The sequence below is a fragment of the Daphnia magna genome, linkage group LG3, assembly GCF_020631705.1.
Source record: "Daphnia magna isolate NIES linkage group LG3, ASM2063170v1.1, whole genome shotgun sequence".
In the NCBI taxonomy this organism is placed as follows: domain Eukaryota; kingdom Metazoa; phylum Arthropoda; class Branchiopoda; order Diplostraca; family Daphniidae; genus Daphnia; species Daphnia magna.
This window is the reverse complement of record NC_059184.1, coordinates 892,313-908,647: the sequence shown is the minus strand read 5'-3', so window position 1 is coordinate 908,647 and position 16,335 is coordinate 892,313. Positions and strand designations below refer to the sequence as shown.

General features: G+C 42.2%; 2 protein-coding genes across 2 annotated transcripts; one reads left to right on the top strand and one right to left on the bottom strand.

Moving 5' to 3' along the window:
* Nucleotides 1-505: 505 nt before the first annotated feature.
* On the top strand, nt 506-10,579 carry LOC116919079 (diacylglycerol lipase-alpha). Its single transcript, XM_045171385.1, has 14 exons — nt 506-1,214; nt 3,612-3,676; nt 3,822-3,989; nt 4,129-4,230; nt 4,341-4,518; nt 4,602-4,686; nt 4,820-4,954; nt 5,421-5,623; nt 5,904-6,150; nt 6,230-6,307; nt 6,423-6,646; nt 6,709-7,098; nt 7,742-7,904; nt 8,667-10,579. The coding sequence occupies exons 1-14, from the start codon at nt 1,120-1,122 to the stop codon at nt 9,681-9,683; spliced, it is 3,150 nt and encodes a 1,049-aa protein (XP_045027320.1). The 5' UTR covers nt 506-1,119; the 3' UTR covers nt 9,684-10,579.
* Nucleotides 10,477-15,003, bottom strand: LOC116919080 (sorting nexin-25). Its single transcript, XM_032924957.2, is given in 19 exon segments — nt 10,477-11,126; nt 11,226-11,369; nt 11,440-11,682; nt 11,746-11,867; nt 11,869-11,889; nt 11,994-12,190; nt 12,282-12,381; nt 12,498-12,671; nt 12,737-13,066; nt 13,129-13,158; nt 13,160-13,261; nt 13,325-13,546; nt 13,607-13,669; nt 13,671-13,728; nt 13,829-14,003; nt 14,064-14,242; nt 14,320-14,454; nt 14,528-14,694; nt 14,767-15,003. Coding segments are annotated over 19 exon segments (2,892 nt in total). The 3' UTR covers nt 10,477-10,933.
* Nucleotides 15,004-16,335: the final 1,332 nt, after the last annotated feature.

The following is a 16,335-nucleotide window of genomic DNA, read 5'->3' as shown; positions in this document are numbered from 1 at the left end:
TGATGGCATTTTCGTGAAAACTTTGCTTAAATGCGGTACAATAAAAAAAAAAAAATTTAAAAGCTTCTTCGGGCCCGCCAAAAGAGAAAGTGTGGCGGATATGGTCGTCGATGCTAACATTATCACTGATGGGCAAGGACAACGGTGTGATAGCTATTTTTAAAAATGGTTTTCGCTAGACATGATTATATATCGAGACAATTGAACCTACGAAGTGGTGATCTAAACCAATCCTGTCGTTGATTTGAAAGTCCATCAGAAAGCAAACAAAACTAACTCGGGTAAATAATAAAGAACTCTTGGCGTGTAGAGATAGAGCCGGATAGCGATCGTGCAAAGTCCTCGGCTCCTTGCGCGCGCACACATTCTTTTTCCATCAGCGCGATGCCCGATAATATAAAGATCTACATCGGGGTAGAAATGCCGAACACTGGCGCGCTCTGACGGGTCTGTGTTGCAATCCGAGCGTCGTTGGAAATACCGCAATGCACATGCGTAAATGTCGGCAGCTTATTTCTCCCCTGCAGACTGACTCCGGTTCACTCCAATGGAGATCTCAGGCATAAAAGGAGGAGACGGTAGGGATTCGTTCGGTTGACTAAGAGAAAAACAGAGAAGGGGAGAGAGGGGAAGAGGAGGTAGAAAGAAGAAGAGGTGGTCGTAGCTAGAGGGGAGGGGATAAAGGCCAAAAGTGAACGAACGGCGTTATATTCCGGCGACGCCGACATCTACAACTAGAACAGTGCCGATCCGCGCTAGCGGATGAACGCGGGATCACGACAGCCGCGTCCCAATAAACAAGAAGAGGCATAAAACTGGCGTGTTCCTCCTCCTCCACCACGAACGCCGACAATAATTTAATAATTTTTTGCGAGTGTCTTGTGTTTGTGCGACAGTTCTAGTGTCCGTGTTCTCTTCTCTCATCGCCGAATGAAATCCAGCGTGACGCCTGCAAGAGCGGCCATTCATTATCAACTCAAGTTCATCGCAGTGGAAGCTAAAAATAACAGCATAATAGTAAACGGAAATTTCTTCTCATTTGTTGGCGAACATCCAAACCACCGTCGCTAAAAGTTAAAAGAAAAACAGTGCTGCTACAGTAACTTATCTCATTCATTCATGCCTGGCATCATCGTCTTCCAACGAAGATGGGGCGTCGGCAGCGACGATCTCGTCGTACCCGGAATCTCACTCACGCTTATTCACGCCATTTGGTAAGTTTCGCTTTTATCCTAGGTCGTAAATGTCGAGTAGTTTTGTTTTTCTTTTCGAAAATAGCCTGGTTTTGAGAAGCAGGAAAACAAATGGATTAGATAAACCCATCAATCTGCCTGTACTTTGTGGTAAGAAGGGAGGAGCTTGACAATGTTATGTCACCAAATTCTGCCGAAATAATTAAACAACAATAAATAACAAGCAAAGTGCAAACAAGCAGCTTTGCACTTGTCACTCTGCCTGCCCGTTCTTTCGTTTCTCTATTCTTGAACTATAGAAAACGAGAGTGCTCGTATAGTGTTGGCTTTCCCACACAGACTTTTTGCACCGACCCTTGTTTTCTTCGGTTTTACACATGTCCATTTTCCCATTTTTGTTTTTTAAGAAAAAAAAATAAAAAGCGTAAAGCAAACAAATGCAGCACGGGCAATACTGTTCACATCTAACACAAACAGAACATCCGCATTCAGCACCCTATTGGCTCTTACATCCTCCTTGAATTTTTTTTTCTTTATTTATAATATTTGTTGGTCCCGACCCAGAAAGATGTTTGAGAAAAACAAAAAAACGAACAAAAGAAAACAAAAGAAAAACTGAGAAAAAGCCAAAAAGGCAGCAAGTACCAAGAGAGGAAGGATGGCTTGTCAAAAAGAAAACACATGAGAATAGAAAAAGCGGAACTGTTGGTTGCGTGTGATTACCCGCATTCCAATTGAATATGCACAAAAAAACAACACCAAATACTGAATCTCTTTTTAGCAAAGAGCGAGAGATAAAACGATTCCTTCTATTATTGGATATCGGCTTTTCCGGTAAATTGATTATACGTGAGCAGAAAAGGGAAAAACCTATAGCCGCTCCAATACAATCCCGCCTTAGTCTTGTGCAACTTCCTCCTTTTTCGAAATGGGTATATATGGCTACTCAATTGTCGACACGTTGCTTCTTCACCAGTGAAGGAACATGCAATTTTTTTTTCTTTCCCCCTGTTGATTGAATTATACGCTACATTTTATACGGATGTTGTTTTTGCTGCTCAGCAGGATCGTTTTTTTTCTCTTTCTTTTTATTCTTCTCCTTCCCCTCCCACCATCATTCTCTTTCCGTCTCTTTCTTTTTTTTTTCCCTTTTTTTCTTCTTTTCCGTACATGTGCGTCTGTACTTGCGGCGCCGAAAGTTCCCCGCTGCCGCGATCAATAAAACGCGCCGAGTGAAGATACAGATAAGAGCGAGTAGCGGCACGGGGCGTAGTCTCATCATACAGTCAGTAGGACACCCGTAGGTCCCCGATGTGTTTATACAAGGCAGACAAAAAAACACAGTCACATATACGAAGCGAGAGTGAGAAGCGCAGCGATAGAGACACTATAATGGTGGTTGGCTACATACGACGCTGCTATACTGCAATATGGATGCATCACGTTGAAACAGACTGAACTGATATATCAACGGCAAAAGTCAATGGATGTTACATTTTGAAAAAAATAAAAATGATTGCAGATTACGTATACGTCTTCAGCAGGTGCGCGTACAAAACTCTATTGCTCATATCCGCCGGATTGGCTCGGTTGGGATTTTCTTTTTCGTCATTTGTGAATGGATGATGGACAATCTTGTTAGTGAAAGTATATACTTGTTATAAAAACATTCGTCGTCTTTTGGACTTTTACAAAAGGGTGGCAGGCTTTGAAAGCAAGAGAGAAAAAAAAGTTACGTTCTCTATGCCGGAAGAGTCTCGAAAATCGAGGACGCAAATAAGTACTCGGAGGTTTTTCTATAAGACATCAAAGACGGCATCAACGTGAATTGTCGAGTCAAGATTCTTTTTCGCTGCATCTTCAAAACCTTTCCGCTGTCAATTGTGTATGTAGCTCTCTTGTCGATTGCGACGAAAAATGGATGATGATCTTATCGACTTACTTTTCGGCACACGCAGCTGTTGCAATTGCATAAAATGGCGCTTTAAAACGAAAACATCAGGAAACGAAAGTTGAAAAAAAAAAATTAAGTTTTACGAAAATGGTACATAGATACGAACCAAATGTGTGATGCCACGAACGCGCTGAATCAAGTTGGCGTAAGCCCGCGTACTCCGGGAGCGTGTAATGTAAACGGTCTCGTGCGCTCGTGTACAAGAGACGCTTCCAAGTTTCAACGAGCCATCGTAAATAGGTCGGAAAAAGCCCCTCCTCCTCCCATTAAGCGAAATATTTTCATTCCTCCAACTTATTCTTAGAAGTAGAAAAAATAAAAACGTTTCAGTCTGACTTTTTGTTTTTAAAATTTCGGGTGGTACTGCAGGCTTAAAATTCTGAACGAAAAAAAAACATAAAAACTTGTTTAACTTTTTCAAGCAATAATTTGTTTCCTATTTCATATTCCTCGATTCATGGCAGGTTGATTGTAGTTGCAGTCACGCTGGGACTTGACAACGAATACGGGAACAACGGAGGCGTAAACGGCACAATCGTGCTCACGAACGAGACAGCTTTTCTGTCACTGTCCAACGAGACGCATGATATTCATTGGTCATCGGAGATGATCAGCGGCGACGGCGATGATGAACAAGTCGCCGTTGTCTGCTGAATTACACGCACTCCAAAAAGAAAATGATGCCTGCGAAAATGTTCTCCGGCTCTTGCTCATCATCAAAACAGCTCTTTTGGGCGTGTCGCTATTGCTGGAAATCTCCATGGCGTGGCTAGCTCTGCGCGGCACCATGTGGAACGTCCATCCTCGACGCTTTATGGAGTACGTGCTCTACAGTCGATTACGTACGAAACTACTTTTTTTTTTTTTCTAAATTTCAAAATTCAATTTTTAAAAACACGGCCGAACGAAGCAATTGAACTTGATCCTGATCTGTCTATGATTTCTATCATTCGGTCTTCGATTTGAATTGGATGAAAGCAGTTGTTTTAGTAGCTGAAATGGTCTGGTCGTCGTTTAGCATCGTCTGGCTCCACGGTTCATACATCGCGTGTCCGGCAGGCATGGACAAAGAAGTTCTTTTAGGTAAGAATAAAAAAAGGAACCCTAAACTACCATTTCAAACGAACCAACAATCACGAGAATAAAAGAATTGAACGCAACGACGTCATTTGCTTCCCACCCTGCATTTATAGGTTCAGTCATTTGTGATTTGTGCGTAGCACTTAGCGTGCTCATCACCATTTGGTGCACGTTCGACCGTGCCGGCCGTTCGTGGGTTAAGATGACGCGATTCCAGCGGAGCATGAAAGAAGGGGAAACAAAGTATCACTACAAACGATCAGGCAATCACAGACCCAACTGGAGGCAGAGGTATGTATCTATCCATACAATTATTGACCGTCCCCCCCGCACACATACGTTGCAATAAACAAAGCCTGTGCGTATCTCTATAGGAAAGTGATGAGGACTTACCAAGATACGTGGAATCACCGATGTAAGATCCTCTTCTGTTGTATGAGCCGCTCTGATCAATACAAGGTCTGTTGTGTTGTACATACTTGTCCAGCAGTATAGTTGGTTATTGTTTTAGAACTGAGTTTTCGTATTGTCTTTCACTCACTTTAGGATCTCATAAACTTTTCCTTTTGTCTTTCAATCCCAATCAATTAAGGATTCCTTTTCGGAAATTGCCCGCCTGCTGACGGATTTCTTCCGCGATTTGGATCTCGTGCCGACGGACATTGTGGCCGGTCTCGTTCTGCTCAGGAAACAACAGAAAAAATTGCAGGAAACGCTAGTCACTCAGGTAAAAGATCAGCAGAACAACTGGCACTTGATCGACATCACCCAGTGGTTAGATAAAGTCGACGACGTTCACGTGTCAACTGTGCGCCGTCCCTCCTACACCAACAAAATTTTAAAAATACGTCGCTAATAACCTTGGGCTGCTTATGAAAAACGCCCCTAAACACATAGTTTAGAGTCAGGGTAATAAACTCGATAATTAACAGCTGAGAAATTTCAAAGAATACATAAAAACAAAAATGTTGAATACTTGGGACATTGTTTGGAGGGAAGGATGAGAGAATCCGGTTGGTGCCGTGTCATTTGAGACATTTTTTAATTATCAGTTCCAATTAGGCTAGACGACCGTATTCCATTTATACCTGTCTGTCTGACTGTCGTCATCATTATGAACCAACATTATGTTTTTCATTAAAGTTAACTTTTTTTTTCTTCTTCTTTTTCTGCTTGCAATTACCACAAATCAGGACCAAAACGACATTTACGAGTTCTTGTCGGGAGTGGCTGTCACTTCCAGGACACGATTCCTTTCCTTGCACGAACCCGACCAATTGGAAGCTTTCCAATTGACTGCCCATTACATGAAATTCGCCCTGGCTGCTTACGGCTGGCCCATGTATCTGCTGGGCCATTCCAAGACTGGATTGTGCCGTCTCGTATCTCACATAAGGTAAAACACCCAAAGACATTCCGGAAGTTCCTGCAGTTCAATAGAAACCATACACTGGCTAGACACAAGAGACGAGAACTATATGATTGCAAATCCAACTAGTACACGTACCATTAATGGGATTGACTTGTGTACCAAAGAAAATCCAATAACGCCGTAACGTTCTAAACTTTTCCACTCCACTTCAAACACAAAGAAATTGAAAAAAAAAAAAACAGTTTATCCCGCAGAATTGGATTAGATGGATTCCATAATAACCAATGTGTTACTACGTGTAAAGATGCTGTTGTCGCTGCGGGGGCGGTTCACCAGTTTCTTCCGACGTTGGCGACGTTTTACCTGTTGTGGTGGGAGATACGTGCAGCGGATGTCACCTGGCCGCGTTGAAACAGTCCATCGGGCATGTCGACTACGAGGTCATATTTGCTTCCTTCCACGTCGACGTGGCAGAAACGCCTTTCTTTGTTGCCATCGATTACGACCACCAGAGCGTCGTGGTCAGCATTCGAGGGACCATCAGCATGAAGGTATTTGGCCCGTCCGATCGAAAATAATATCACCACGTAATATTTTGAAATTCTTCTGTCCGATAACGAAACGTGGCAGGACGTGATAACGGACCTTCACGCCGAAGCAGAGCCTATTCCTCTTCAGTTAACACGAGATGATTGGTTTGGCCACAAGGTATCAATTGAAATATTTTTTAAAGCTATTAAAACATAGACGTCAATAGAATCGGGGTTTTTTCTTCCTGCTAAGATTGTGCCAATGATTGTCGACTCTTGTCTTTGTTTTGAAGGGCATGGTGCAAACAGCTTCGTACATTCGCAACAAGTTGGAGAAGGAAAATTTGCTGGGACAGGCGTTTGCTCATAATCCGGAAAGAGGCACACCGGATTTTCGTCTTGTTCTAGTCGGGCACTCTTTAGGCGCTGGAACAGCAGCTATTTTGGCATTGCTCCTCCGTCACGAGTATCCTCATGTTCATTGTTACGCTTATTCGCCTCCTGGAGGATTATTAAGGTAAAATTTGAATTACAAAAAGAAAGAAGACGCGATGTTCTTTTGATGAAAACGGATTTTAGTTTACCTGCCGCTGAGTTCACGAAAGAGTTCGTGACATCGATAGTCGTTGGCAAGGATGTTGTGCCTCGGCTGGGTCTCCACCAGCTAGAAACGCTGAGATCCAGTCTCATGACAGCCATCAACAAGAGCACCGATCCAAAATGGAAGATTTTGGCTTCTAGCATGCTTTGCTGCGGCCAACGCAAAGACACCGCCTCCAAAATGACAAATAGTCCCGTCGTATCCATCGAGGAAGGGGCTGGAGGAGGTTCCAAAGATGTGCCTTCTACTGCAGGCGTCCTAACCAAACATCCATCCGATACCAACATCTCACTGTCAACTCATCAGCCACTCTATCCGCCCGGTCGTATCATTCACATCGTTAGGCAACATCCAAAATCATCCGATAGGTCAGTTGAATTATTCTGTGGAACCCTTTTGCTAGTCACCATTTCCTCACGATGTCCTTTTATCCGAAGCGTAATTACACGTAGCTGGCCACGAAGGGTTGGGTTCCTTCGTTCGATTTTGGCAGCGTGATACTAGTTGTACGTAGTACTTAGATTTTTCTTTCTTGTACGTACAAACGAAGCCAAATCCTAAAGTGAATTGTATACAGGATTTAGTTTAGGACATAACTGGAACAGAAATCCATTACGTTTTGAAGAATTCATTTCGCTGAGAGTATAGCTGGCGTCTGGAGTATTGCGATTACTTTCATCCTCAACTGCTTCAATATAAAGCAACGGCGGTAGAAGAAGTTGTTTGTCACGCCAAGTTTTTACTGGGTTTCGCTATTTATAGACCGGGTGTTTATTTGATTATATACCGGCTGTACCCAACACGAAGCTAAAACCGAGAGTTCTCGCCCTAAACTAACTTACTGCATTCATTTGGCAGAGCCCCTTTTTTTATCGATTTTACGGCCAAACTGTGGCTCGCATTGACTAATTTGTTTTTCTTTTTTTGCTTGTGTGCCTATCTTGTTGTTGTTTTTTCTATTTTCGGATGGGCGTGGTTGGGCGCTACCGGGCCAAAAACGCAAACCGACAGATCGGATCGAAGCTCTAGCTGTCCTACAACGACCAAGGATCTTCAACCGGATCCCATTTACCAGGCTTTGTGGGCCGACACTATCGATTTCAACGAAGTGCTCATCTCTCCTGTTATGGTTCACGATCACATGCCAGACACAGTCCTCGGCGCCATCAACAAGGTACTGTATGTATGAAAAATTGTTAAGTACGAAAACAGAAAAAGGGAAAGGCTTTTTTATTGGCAGACAGCCCAATCTGGCCATTTTCGCTTCCCATTTTTTAGATTTTTGTCTTTAAATTTTTTATTTTGCTTCTTCGGTTAGTGGAAAGTGTCCAATCTTTTTTTTTTGTTTTTGTTTCTGATATGTGTCCGTTTCATTTTGGTATGGGAATTTGTGTGACTTGTTGCGTGCTAGCAAGGTGCATGCATTTTCTATTTTTATTTTGAAGATGTGCTGTGTAGCCTACAACACAAAATCCTCTGTTGTTGGTGGTTCCGATTATTAGGTGCTGAGGCACGAGAAGCAGCTGGCCGAGTATCAGAGGCAAATCGTCTCCCGCGTGCCTTGTTCAACCACCAACGTGTAGAACGAGACGCCGGCTATACCGGAAACCGTAGTAGGTCCCCATCTCCCTTTTCCAACTCCATGCACCATCACCGCCCACCCGTCTTTCACGGTTTAAATCCATTTTCTCTCGATAGATTTTCATTTTTTTGTTTTCTTCTTCTTCTTTCTCATTATTATTATCATTTGTTTATTTTTTTGTTCCACTGCTTGATTTTTCAGTAGAGGACAATGCGTCTTTCAGTTTCTCGATTCCTTTTTTATTTGGGATTGTTTTCATTTCGGCGGATGACAACTTGTTATGGTGTCCGAGATTCAGCCGTCCTTTATGCCTCGACAAGTGAAGAGATCACAGTTCATCCTGCCCATCCCCAGGTTCTCTCGTGTCACGGGCCGTCCAAACCTCAACGAGTCACGTCGGAACCTCTGTTGAAGGATGACCAGGCGGATTATCAACCGGGCCTCATCGTCGATGGTTCCCTCCTGATGGCAGCCAGCATTACTCCTTCGCCAGTCATGGTGGCCGGCCAGCGTTCATTTTTGGAAAATAATAGCTTGACATCGATTGACCGCAGTCCAACGATTGGCCAACGATCTCCCGACGTTGCCAAAGAAACGCCTTATTCCAGTAGCGTTCCTGCCAATTCTTGTTACATGTTGCAACCGCCTTCGTGGTTGAATCCTCAAGTTCGGCGAGCCACAACCAGCAATTTGCCGGCCATGTCAGCGGCTGGATGGAATTTTAATCCTCTTCAACACTATCCAGCTGATGGCGAGGATCTTTCAGATTACAGCAATCGATTATCGGCGCCCATTGCTACTCCCGAAACACTTTCGGGCGGGTCCAATAGCTCCGTTTCCAGCCTGGCCAAACGGGCGCACAAATTCCTGCGAAGAGACAAAGATGCATCCACGAGTAAAAAAAAGGAATTACCGAAACAGTACAGCGGCAGTAGTTCAAGCGTGTACGAAATGACTGAATCGAGCAGCGTCTATTGCGCGTCTCCGATGAGTAGCGCCAAGACGACCACCGGGCAGACGCGGGCCAGCAGGGCGCAGTTGAAGCGCGAAATTATGCGACTGTATCAGAGGGCCGCAGCTGACGTGGACAAAATCGAACAGACGCCTTCATCCGACCAGCCTACCAGTTCAACCAGCAGTCACTCTCGATCGGCGAGCAGTTCTAGTCAATCACAACCTTCGCGATTGTTCCCTGTGCTGGAACCAACTTCGCCCGTCTTCGGCTGTCGAAATGGAAGCAATTCAGACGATCACAGCGGATACGCTCTCAGTCCTGTAGCGTCACGCCCTGCGACCGCTAACGGCGTTACAGACAGCCGGCTGTCTCCTTCAGGCAGACCCAATTTGCCTCCTTGTAACACGTCATTCTAACGAGGAAGAAAAATAATTATAAACTGCAGATAGCTAAAAAATAAAAAAACTGCTCCAGGTACAAAAAAAAATGGTGGGAAAGAGAATTTTCAATTTTTCTCCAATAGGCGAAAATTGGTTTCAGCGAAGAGATCTCCTGTTGGATTGAATGTCTCGAACACGTATGTGTTTACACAGCTCTTAAGAAGAAGAAGAAGAAAAAAAAAAGGAAAGATATTAAATAAGAGAGGAATCAAGGGGAAACGGAGCTTGAACGGAAATGGATTGCTACGGGATTGCAGAAGCATGACACTTCCAATCCCTTTTGCCCAACGCCGCGAGAAAATTGAGTTTCGATCGCTTTGCAAGTAGCATGTCAGCAAGACAGGGCTCGATGGAACAAGATCAGTGGAGCTGCACTTCTCAGGAGCTAAGATTGACACATTCCCTGCCATCCTCTTCTTCATTGTATTCTAGCTTCTTTTCCACTTATTTACTCTGCCGTAGTCGTGGAGATCGTTAAGTTGAAAAGGGAGCCGATAATCCAAAGGTTCCAATGGTTTTCGACAGCCGTTACGAATGTGTTCTCGTTTTACTGTCCTGTCATCAACTGTTTTCAGTTGACATTTTGATTTTATCTCTCCGACTTACTCGTTGTTCATCACCGCGTTCAAGTTTTAACCGTTCCAGTGCGACGCCAATCTTCTCTATCGTCCGTTTTCAACTGCCTGTTCAGAACAACTGGTCCGTTGTGGACAAATGGATGGAATCATCCTTTGCAGATGCTTTTTCTTTTGAGTTCCAGTTTGAAATGTTTGTTGTTTTTTTCGATTGTTTCCTGTATTGCACAGACATGTAGACACAATGTGAACACCCACGACAGAAACAAACACACCCATAATACACGGTAACACTTAGTTTTTTCAAGTTTTTGTTAGTTGATAATTCTAAACAATTAGGCCTATTTTGTCTAATACTATTATATTTTTGTATACGAATGTGCCATTCTTTTACCGAAGCGTATAAATTTATATACTATACATGGGAGGTCATGTGGAAGATAGGGAATCAATGGAATTATTTTTGTTGGAAATTCTACTTATTTTCGGAATGCTTCTTACACTATGTTGCGTTTCGCCAGCATTGGTCTTAAACTTTATTATTTTTTAAAATATATAATTCGTGTAAAGTGACTGTAGATTTGTGTGTGAGTGTTAATAAATCATCCGCGATAGGAGATTACCTCATTTTAGACGACCAAATGGCTCTTTTCAGAGACTCGACAACTCGGGAAATCCATCTTTAAGTATCACTTCCAAGATGTCGTAAAAGAGTTGCTTGTTGAGACGTTCGTCTTGAAGTGCGTCCAAGACTTTGAGCGTCCCTCGCTTTGCATTCTTGTGGCCTAGCAATTGATTCAAGACGTCCGGAATATTCGCCAGAAGCAGGTCCCGAACTTCAAGCCTATCCAAATGTTATCACGTTAGGAAACAGGAAAAATTGGGATTTTGGGCACGTCTCTTTACGGATCGATCGCTGCCGTAAACGCTAGTCATCACTTACTTGGTTCTCCTCTTTTCTTCGGTACTTCGCGGAGGTGCGGGAGAGACTAAGGTTCCATCTGGCCACCATGTTTTGACCAGCAACTGCACATAACCAAGTACGGCTTGATCGGTAAAAAGACTAGCAATCACATCCCGGAGTTGCCTGAAAATATCGGCGAAAATTAGTTAAAAAACAAAAGATCCAACTTGACATGAAAAATCTAATTTAATACCGATTAATTGTGCGTCCGTAAGTGATTTGAACAAACGTGACCAAAGTACGGCGTAGCCATCCAAACACTCCACGAAGCTCAAACACTTCACTAATCAGATGATAAATTGGTTCGGCGATGCCATCACGGGTATCGTCAGAAGATGCCGACTGGAAAAGCGAGTCGGTTTCATCTGTCCCTGTCGCTGGGTTGTTATCGTGCTGTTGTTGTTCGGTATCGTCGTCACTTTCTCTAGGTGTGTCCCTGTGGGCGTAGAATACATTTTTTTTATGCAATCTGCCTCACTCCCCATTCAGCTATTTTTACCCTTTAAATAGCGTGGCGAGAGAAAAACGGTTCGATTTTTTGGGTGCGTCAACTACCAATGCCTGGCGCAGGCAAACCGGAGTATTGTGCAGGAACGTAAAGAGAGCTTCGCTTTTGTTGAGTCCGATCGTCAGCCATAACCGTCTACAAGGGATTCACAATTTTAAAGACAAGCATTCTCTTTCAAACCAAAGTTAAACAAAGAAGAAAATAAAGGGAAGACTTTTAAAAACAGTAAATGGACTTACGTCAAGGAAACTTTGGAGTTTATCTCGAGCTCGCTCCAAATAAGAGCGATCGTTGAGCTTGCCAAAAAGCGATTTGCCCGAGACGGCAGGCAGTTGAGACGATTTGAGCCAAGGACAAGTAAGGCTCAGTTTACTTATAAGCGCGTAAAATTCGGCCACCTGGCGCCAAACGGTCCACGACATGGCCACTCTTTTTCCTGTGCCAAGAACAATAAACAAAACAAACCATTCAAGTCAATGTCTACACAAAGGGAGCTTTTACATTTTTTGGAGGAAACAGTGACTCACTCGACGCCGATCCGTTATTGGATGCTACAGCGATCATAGCCGCTTCATCCTCCAGATGCAATTCGATTGGAAAACGGACATTTTCTTTCTCATCAGGATTCTAAACAAAAATAAATAATTCAGCGTCAAAATGGTAAGGGGAATTTCTTTCAAACTTCTTTACTCCGCTAGCCAGAGGGATTTTCAACGTTTTTTTGTTTTTTTATTATCACACACCTGTGGTGGCATTCCTACAATGGCTTTCCATTGACCCATATGAGCTGCCCAGGATTCCGCTTGATTTAGCCAGTTTTCGACTTCTCTTCGCTCTGTCTGTAGTGATTCTACTTCTTTTTCCAAAGCAGCTACCAATGAGCTATCTGGCGCGACACCTCGCAAGCTACTCATTGCCTGTTGGTTGCCCCAAATTGTTAAAACTAGAACAGTTGGGCAAAACGGAAACACGCAATGGATACCTGAAGTTTGATCACGAGACGAGCGTCAACTTGTTCCATTCGACTTTTAGCAAACTGCGTCTGTTCACTCCATTCCATTACGCCTGCTGTATCGTCAGACTGGTCGTCTGCAATCCACGGCTCTTTCCAAGAAAAATGGCGTTCTCTTAATGGATCCGTTGCAGAATCTGTTTCACAACCCTGACGACCCGTCATCTGACAAGTGAGAACTACTAGGAATGATGGGTAATGACGCTCCTCGAGCACCTTCCAAACTTGGTCTTGAGCCTGAAAAAAAGCCTCGGGTCCTTTGTCCCCAACAATGAATGCTTCCATACCTTTTATCAAACTCTGGAAGGTAAATCAAGATTGAGATTAAGTGAACAATCGTGTAAAGAAATATATATGCCTACTTTTTCTAGCTTGATTATTTGATTGCTTCCCATTGAAATACGTGTAGAACATGTGAGCTGCGGATGTAAGAGCTGCTTTGCGATCTAGCCTCCGTAATTCCTGAGTGGCCAACCAAAATTTCAAAAGACCAACCTGCAAGATTTTTCTAATTTGATAAAAGAGTACTAATGTTAAAGAATCACTAGGAATACATACTTGAGTTTCTCCTTGTTGAATGAGATAGAGTTCGAGCTGCCGGCGAAGATTATTATTACGCATAACGGTCTTGAAGGAGGGTACCATTTCATCACCATAACTAGAGGTAGACGTGGAAGACCGGGAAAAGTCGCTCATTGGTGCGCCTAAAACGCGTAGTCGTCTTTCGCATTGTAGCTTCGCGTAAGTAAGTTGTTTGATGTAGCGTTTTAAATTCCGAGCCTTAAGAAAAAAATTATAGTAACGTAAACGGAATAACAAGAAACAGCCTTTGCTTATTACTTGTAAAAGATCTAGTTTGCTTGATCCTAATAACAATGATTCCTGATCAGACTCTGTTCCCTTTTGCTCGGCGCATCGACCCAATAGTAGTTGCTTGTGCGATTTCCGTTGCAATGTTGTATCTGTAGGATGAAGCCAAGCCAATTATGATAAGTTCCCCCAAAAGTAACAACGGTATTATAATAATTATAAAAAAAAAAAAAGGAATTGTCATTAATAAACCTGATTTGACGTAGTTCTTCCAGATCATCGCAATCTTCTATAAGGGAAACGAAGTCTTCGTAACTAGCTGCATAAGCGTAATCCTTCTTCATCATTTGGCGGCGATGTAGCTGTAAGACTAGTTGCTGGTTGATTGTATCTGGATCGCACAAGCAATCGATTCCCGGTTGCAAAACTAAAGAATAATATTGCATGTTATTTCATTTTGAACATAATATATGGAAGCATCACTAACCTTGGCAAGCAAGCAGTTCTCCCAAAGCATGACGTAGCAAGAAACAATCAACATATGATCGTGGGAACAGATTGACTATTATCACGTCTGCCAACTTTCGAAGTAATTCCAACTCTAACTGGGGCGTCCGCAGAAATGACGAGATGTTAAATGATATCATTTTGTCTCTCAAATTTTCTCTAGAAATGTGTCCATAGGGATAGTGTTAAACGCATTTAAAATCGACAAGTTTTAACTGCTTCGTTGGTAACGTTACGGATTTGATTGAGCGAGGCGTATTTTTTCCAGATGCCGCGTAACGCGAACAACAACATCTTGTGTAATAAATTGTACTGGGTCAATGTTGCTAATTTTGCAATAAAATTTATGCAAGGCTTCCCATGCATCACTCCTAAAATGAATTGTAGAAAATAAAGTTAATGACATCTTATTACATAAGATTGACTGCAAGAGGTTAAACATACTTCATAGATGCGGTGGGGAGAATGATGTCTTTGAGGATAGAATCTAACAAATCTCTGAAAATTAGATCCATTAGGTTCTGCAACGTTGTACTGACACTCCTGTTCATGATTATTTGTGAATTATCAGAAAGACTATGTTTGGTTGTTTGCAATGTTGTTGCCATTTCCTAAAAAATATTTTTTTTTTTACAAAATATGAAAGGTTATCTTGATCAAAGGGCTGGAAAACAATAGATTACTTTGATGTTTTCTTGGAATTTTCTTATTTCATTTGGACTATCACTTGAGCTAGTAGTAGAGTGGCTGGGTGAAACCATGATCACAATTGAAAAAACAGAGATCATACCAATGACTGATGTAGCTAATGAAGCTACAAAGAATACAAACATAGAAAAACTACTAGCAAAGATTCCTACTATGGCAGTAGCAACCATAATTAAACCCCCCCAAATAGTAAAAATCTGAACCTCCAACATGCCTTTGCTGGGGTTTGTTGGCAAATTAAATCTAACTTAAAGAAAATATGCTCTAGGACATATTCCCAGGTATTTCATCATGATATATCGCAAAACAGAAGCAGTCAACAGGTTACTCTGGCCTGCATCCTTCAACATTTACGTCATCTTGAACGAAAATGAATGACCAAGGACATAGAAAACAATACCGATAATAAAAAATCTCTCTTAAATCCATAAGTTCCCTAACGTAAACAACGGAATCTTGGTAACATTAGACGCCCCTGAATAGTTTTATAATTCGATAACCACACACCAAGAAAATACCAACAATGCGATCATGTTGGAAACAGACTGATAGACTAATGGATCTAACAAGCAATAACAAAACTGGGAAGACCTTCAAAAGACTGGAAGCAGACGTGTTGTTGTTTTAAGTGGGTTGTATCCCGTGCTGCCCCCTCGTATGCGGTGACAAAAACACAAAATATACGCCCCTGTGTAAGAAAAAGAGAAATTTGTGTGGTATGTAACTAAAATAAAAATAGTGCTTGTTTTTATGTTAAACAACTTGGGCTTTTGAACATGGCTGAACTTCCTGTACTTTTCCAATTTTCGAAAATTCAATGCATAGTACAGGGTTTTGCAGTTTCACCTGGTGGCGCCTGGCGCCAATAGATCTAAGACAAATGATCCCGTGGCCAAGCAGACAACAACAACACAGTTGAATAAACTTAACACAGTGACAGAATGTTCTAAAAGAACTTGTTCAATAAGAAACGTACGGTAGAGAAAGCTAGAGAAAGCTCAGGTCCCTTATTGTACCTTTTCTCGCTTCTCTTTGAAATCTAGTTTTAGTAATTTTAACAGATATTTGCGCGAAAGAAGCGCAAAAGTCTGCGTTCTATTTATTATGGGAATTTTAAGTACCAGTCTAGGAATTGGAGCCACTTTTGGAGGTTTATATGCACTACGACGGTAAAGAATATGATATAAAATATATTGGTTTCAATTTTTAAGTAATTTATTTTTGTTAGATGGAGAGAAAATCAATGGGAATCATGTAAAACAAATCGAAGGCTTGATGGCCAGGTGGCCATTATAACAGGTGCCACTTCAGGATTAGGGAAAGTTTTGGCTGAAGATTTAGTGAATAGAGGAGCAGCTGTTGTATTAGCCTGTCGGAATACCACAGCAGCTAAAGGAAGTGGCTGCCAAAATTAAACAACAATGTCCTGAAGCTCTACTTGTTGGTTACACACAATTACTTCTAATTCACCAATTTATATTACCACTAGTAATTCTTAATATTCAGGATGTTGTTGAATTGGATTTGAGCTCGCTTGAGTCAGT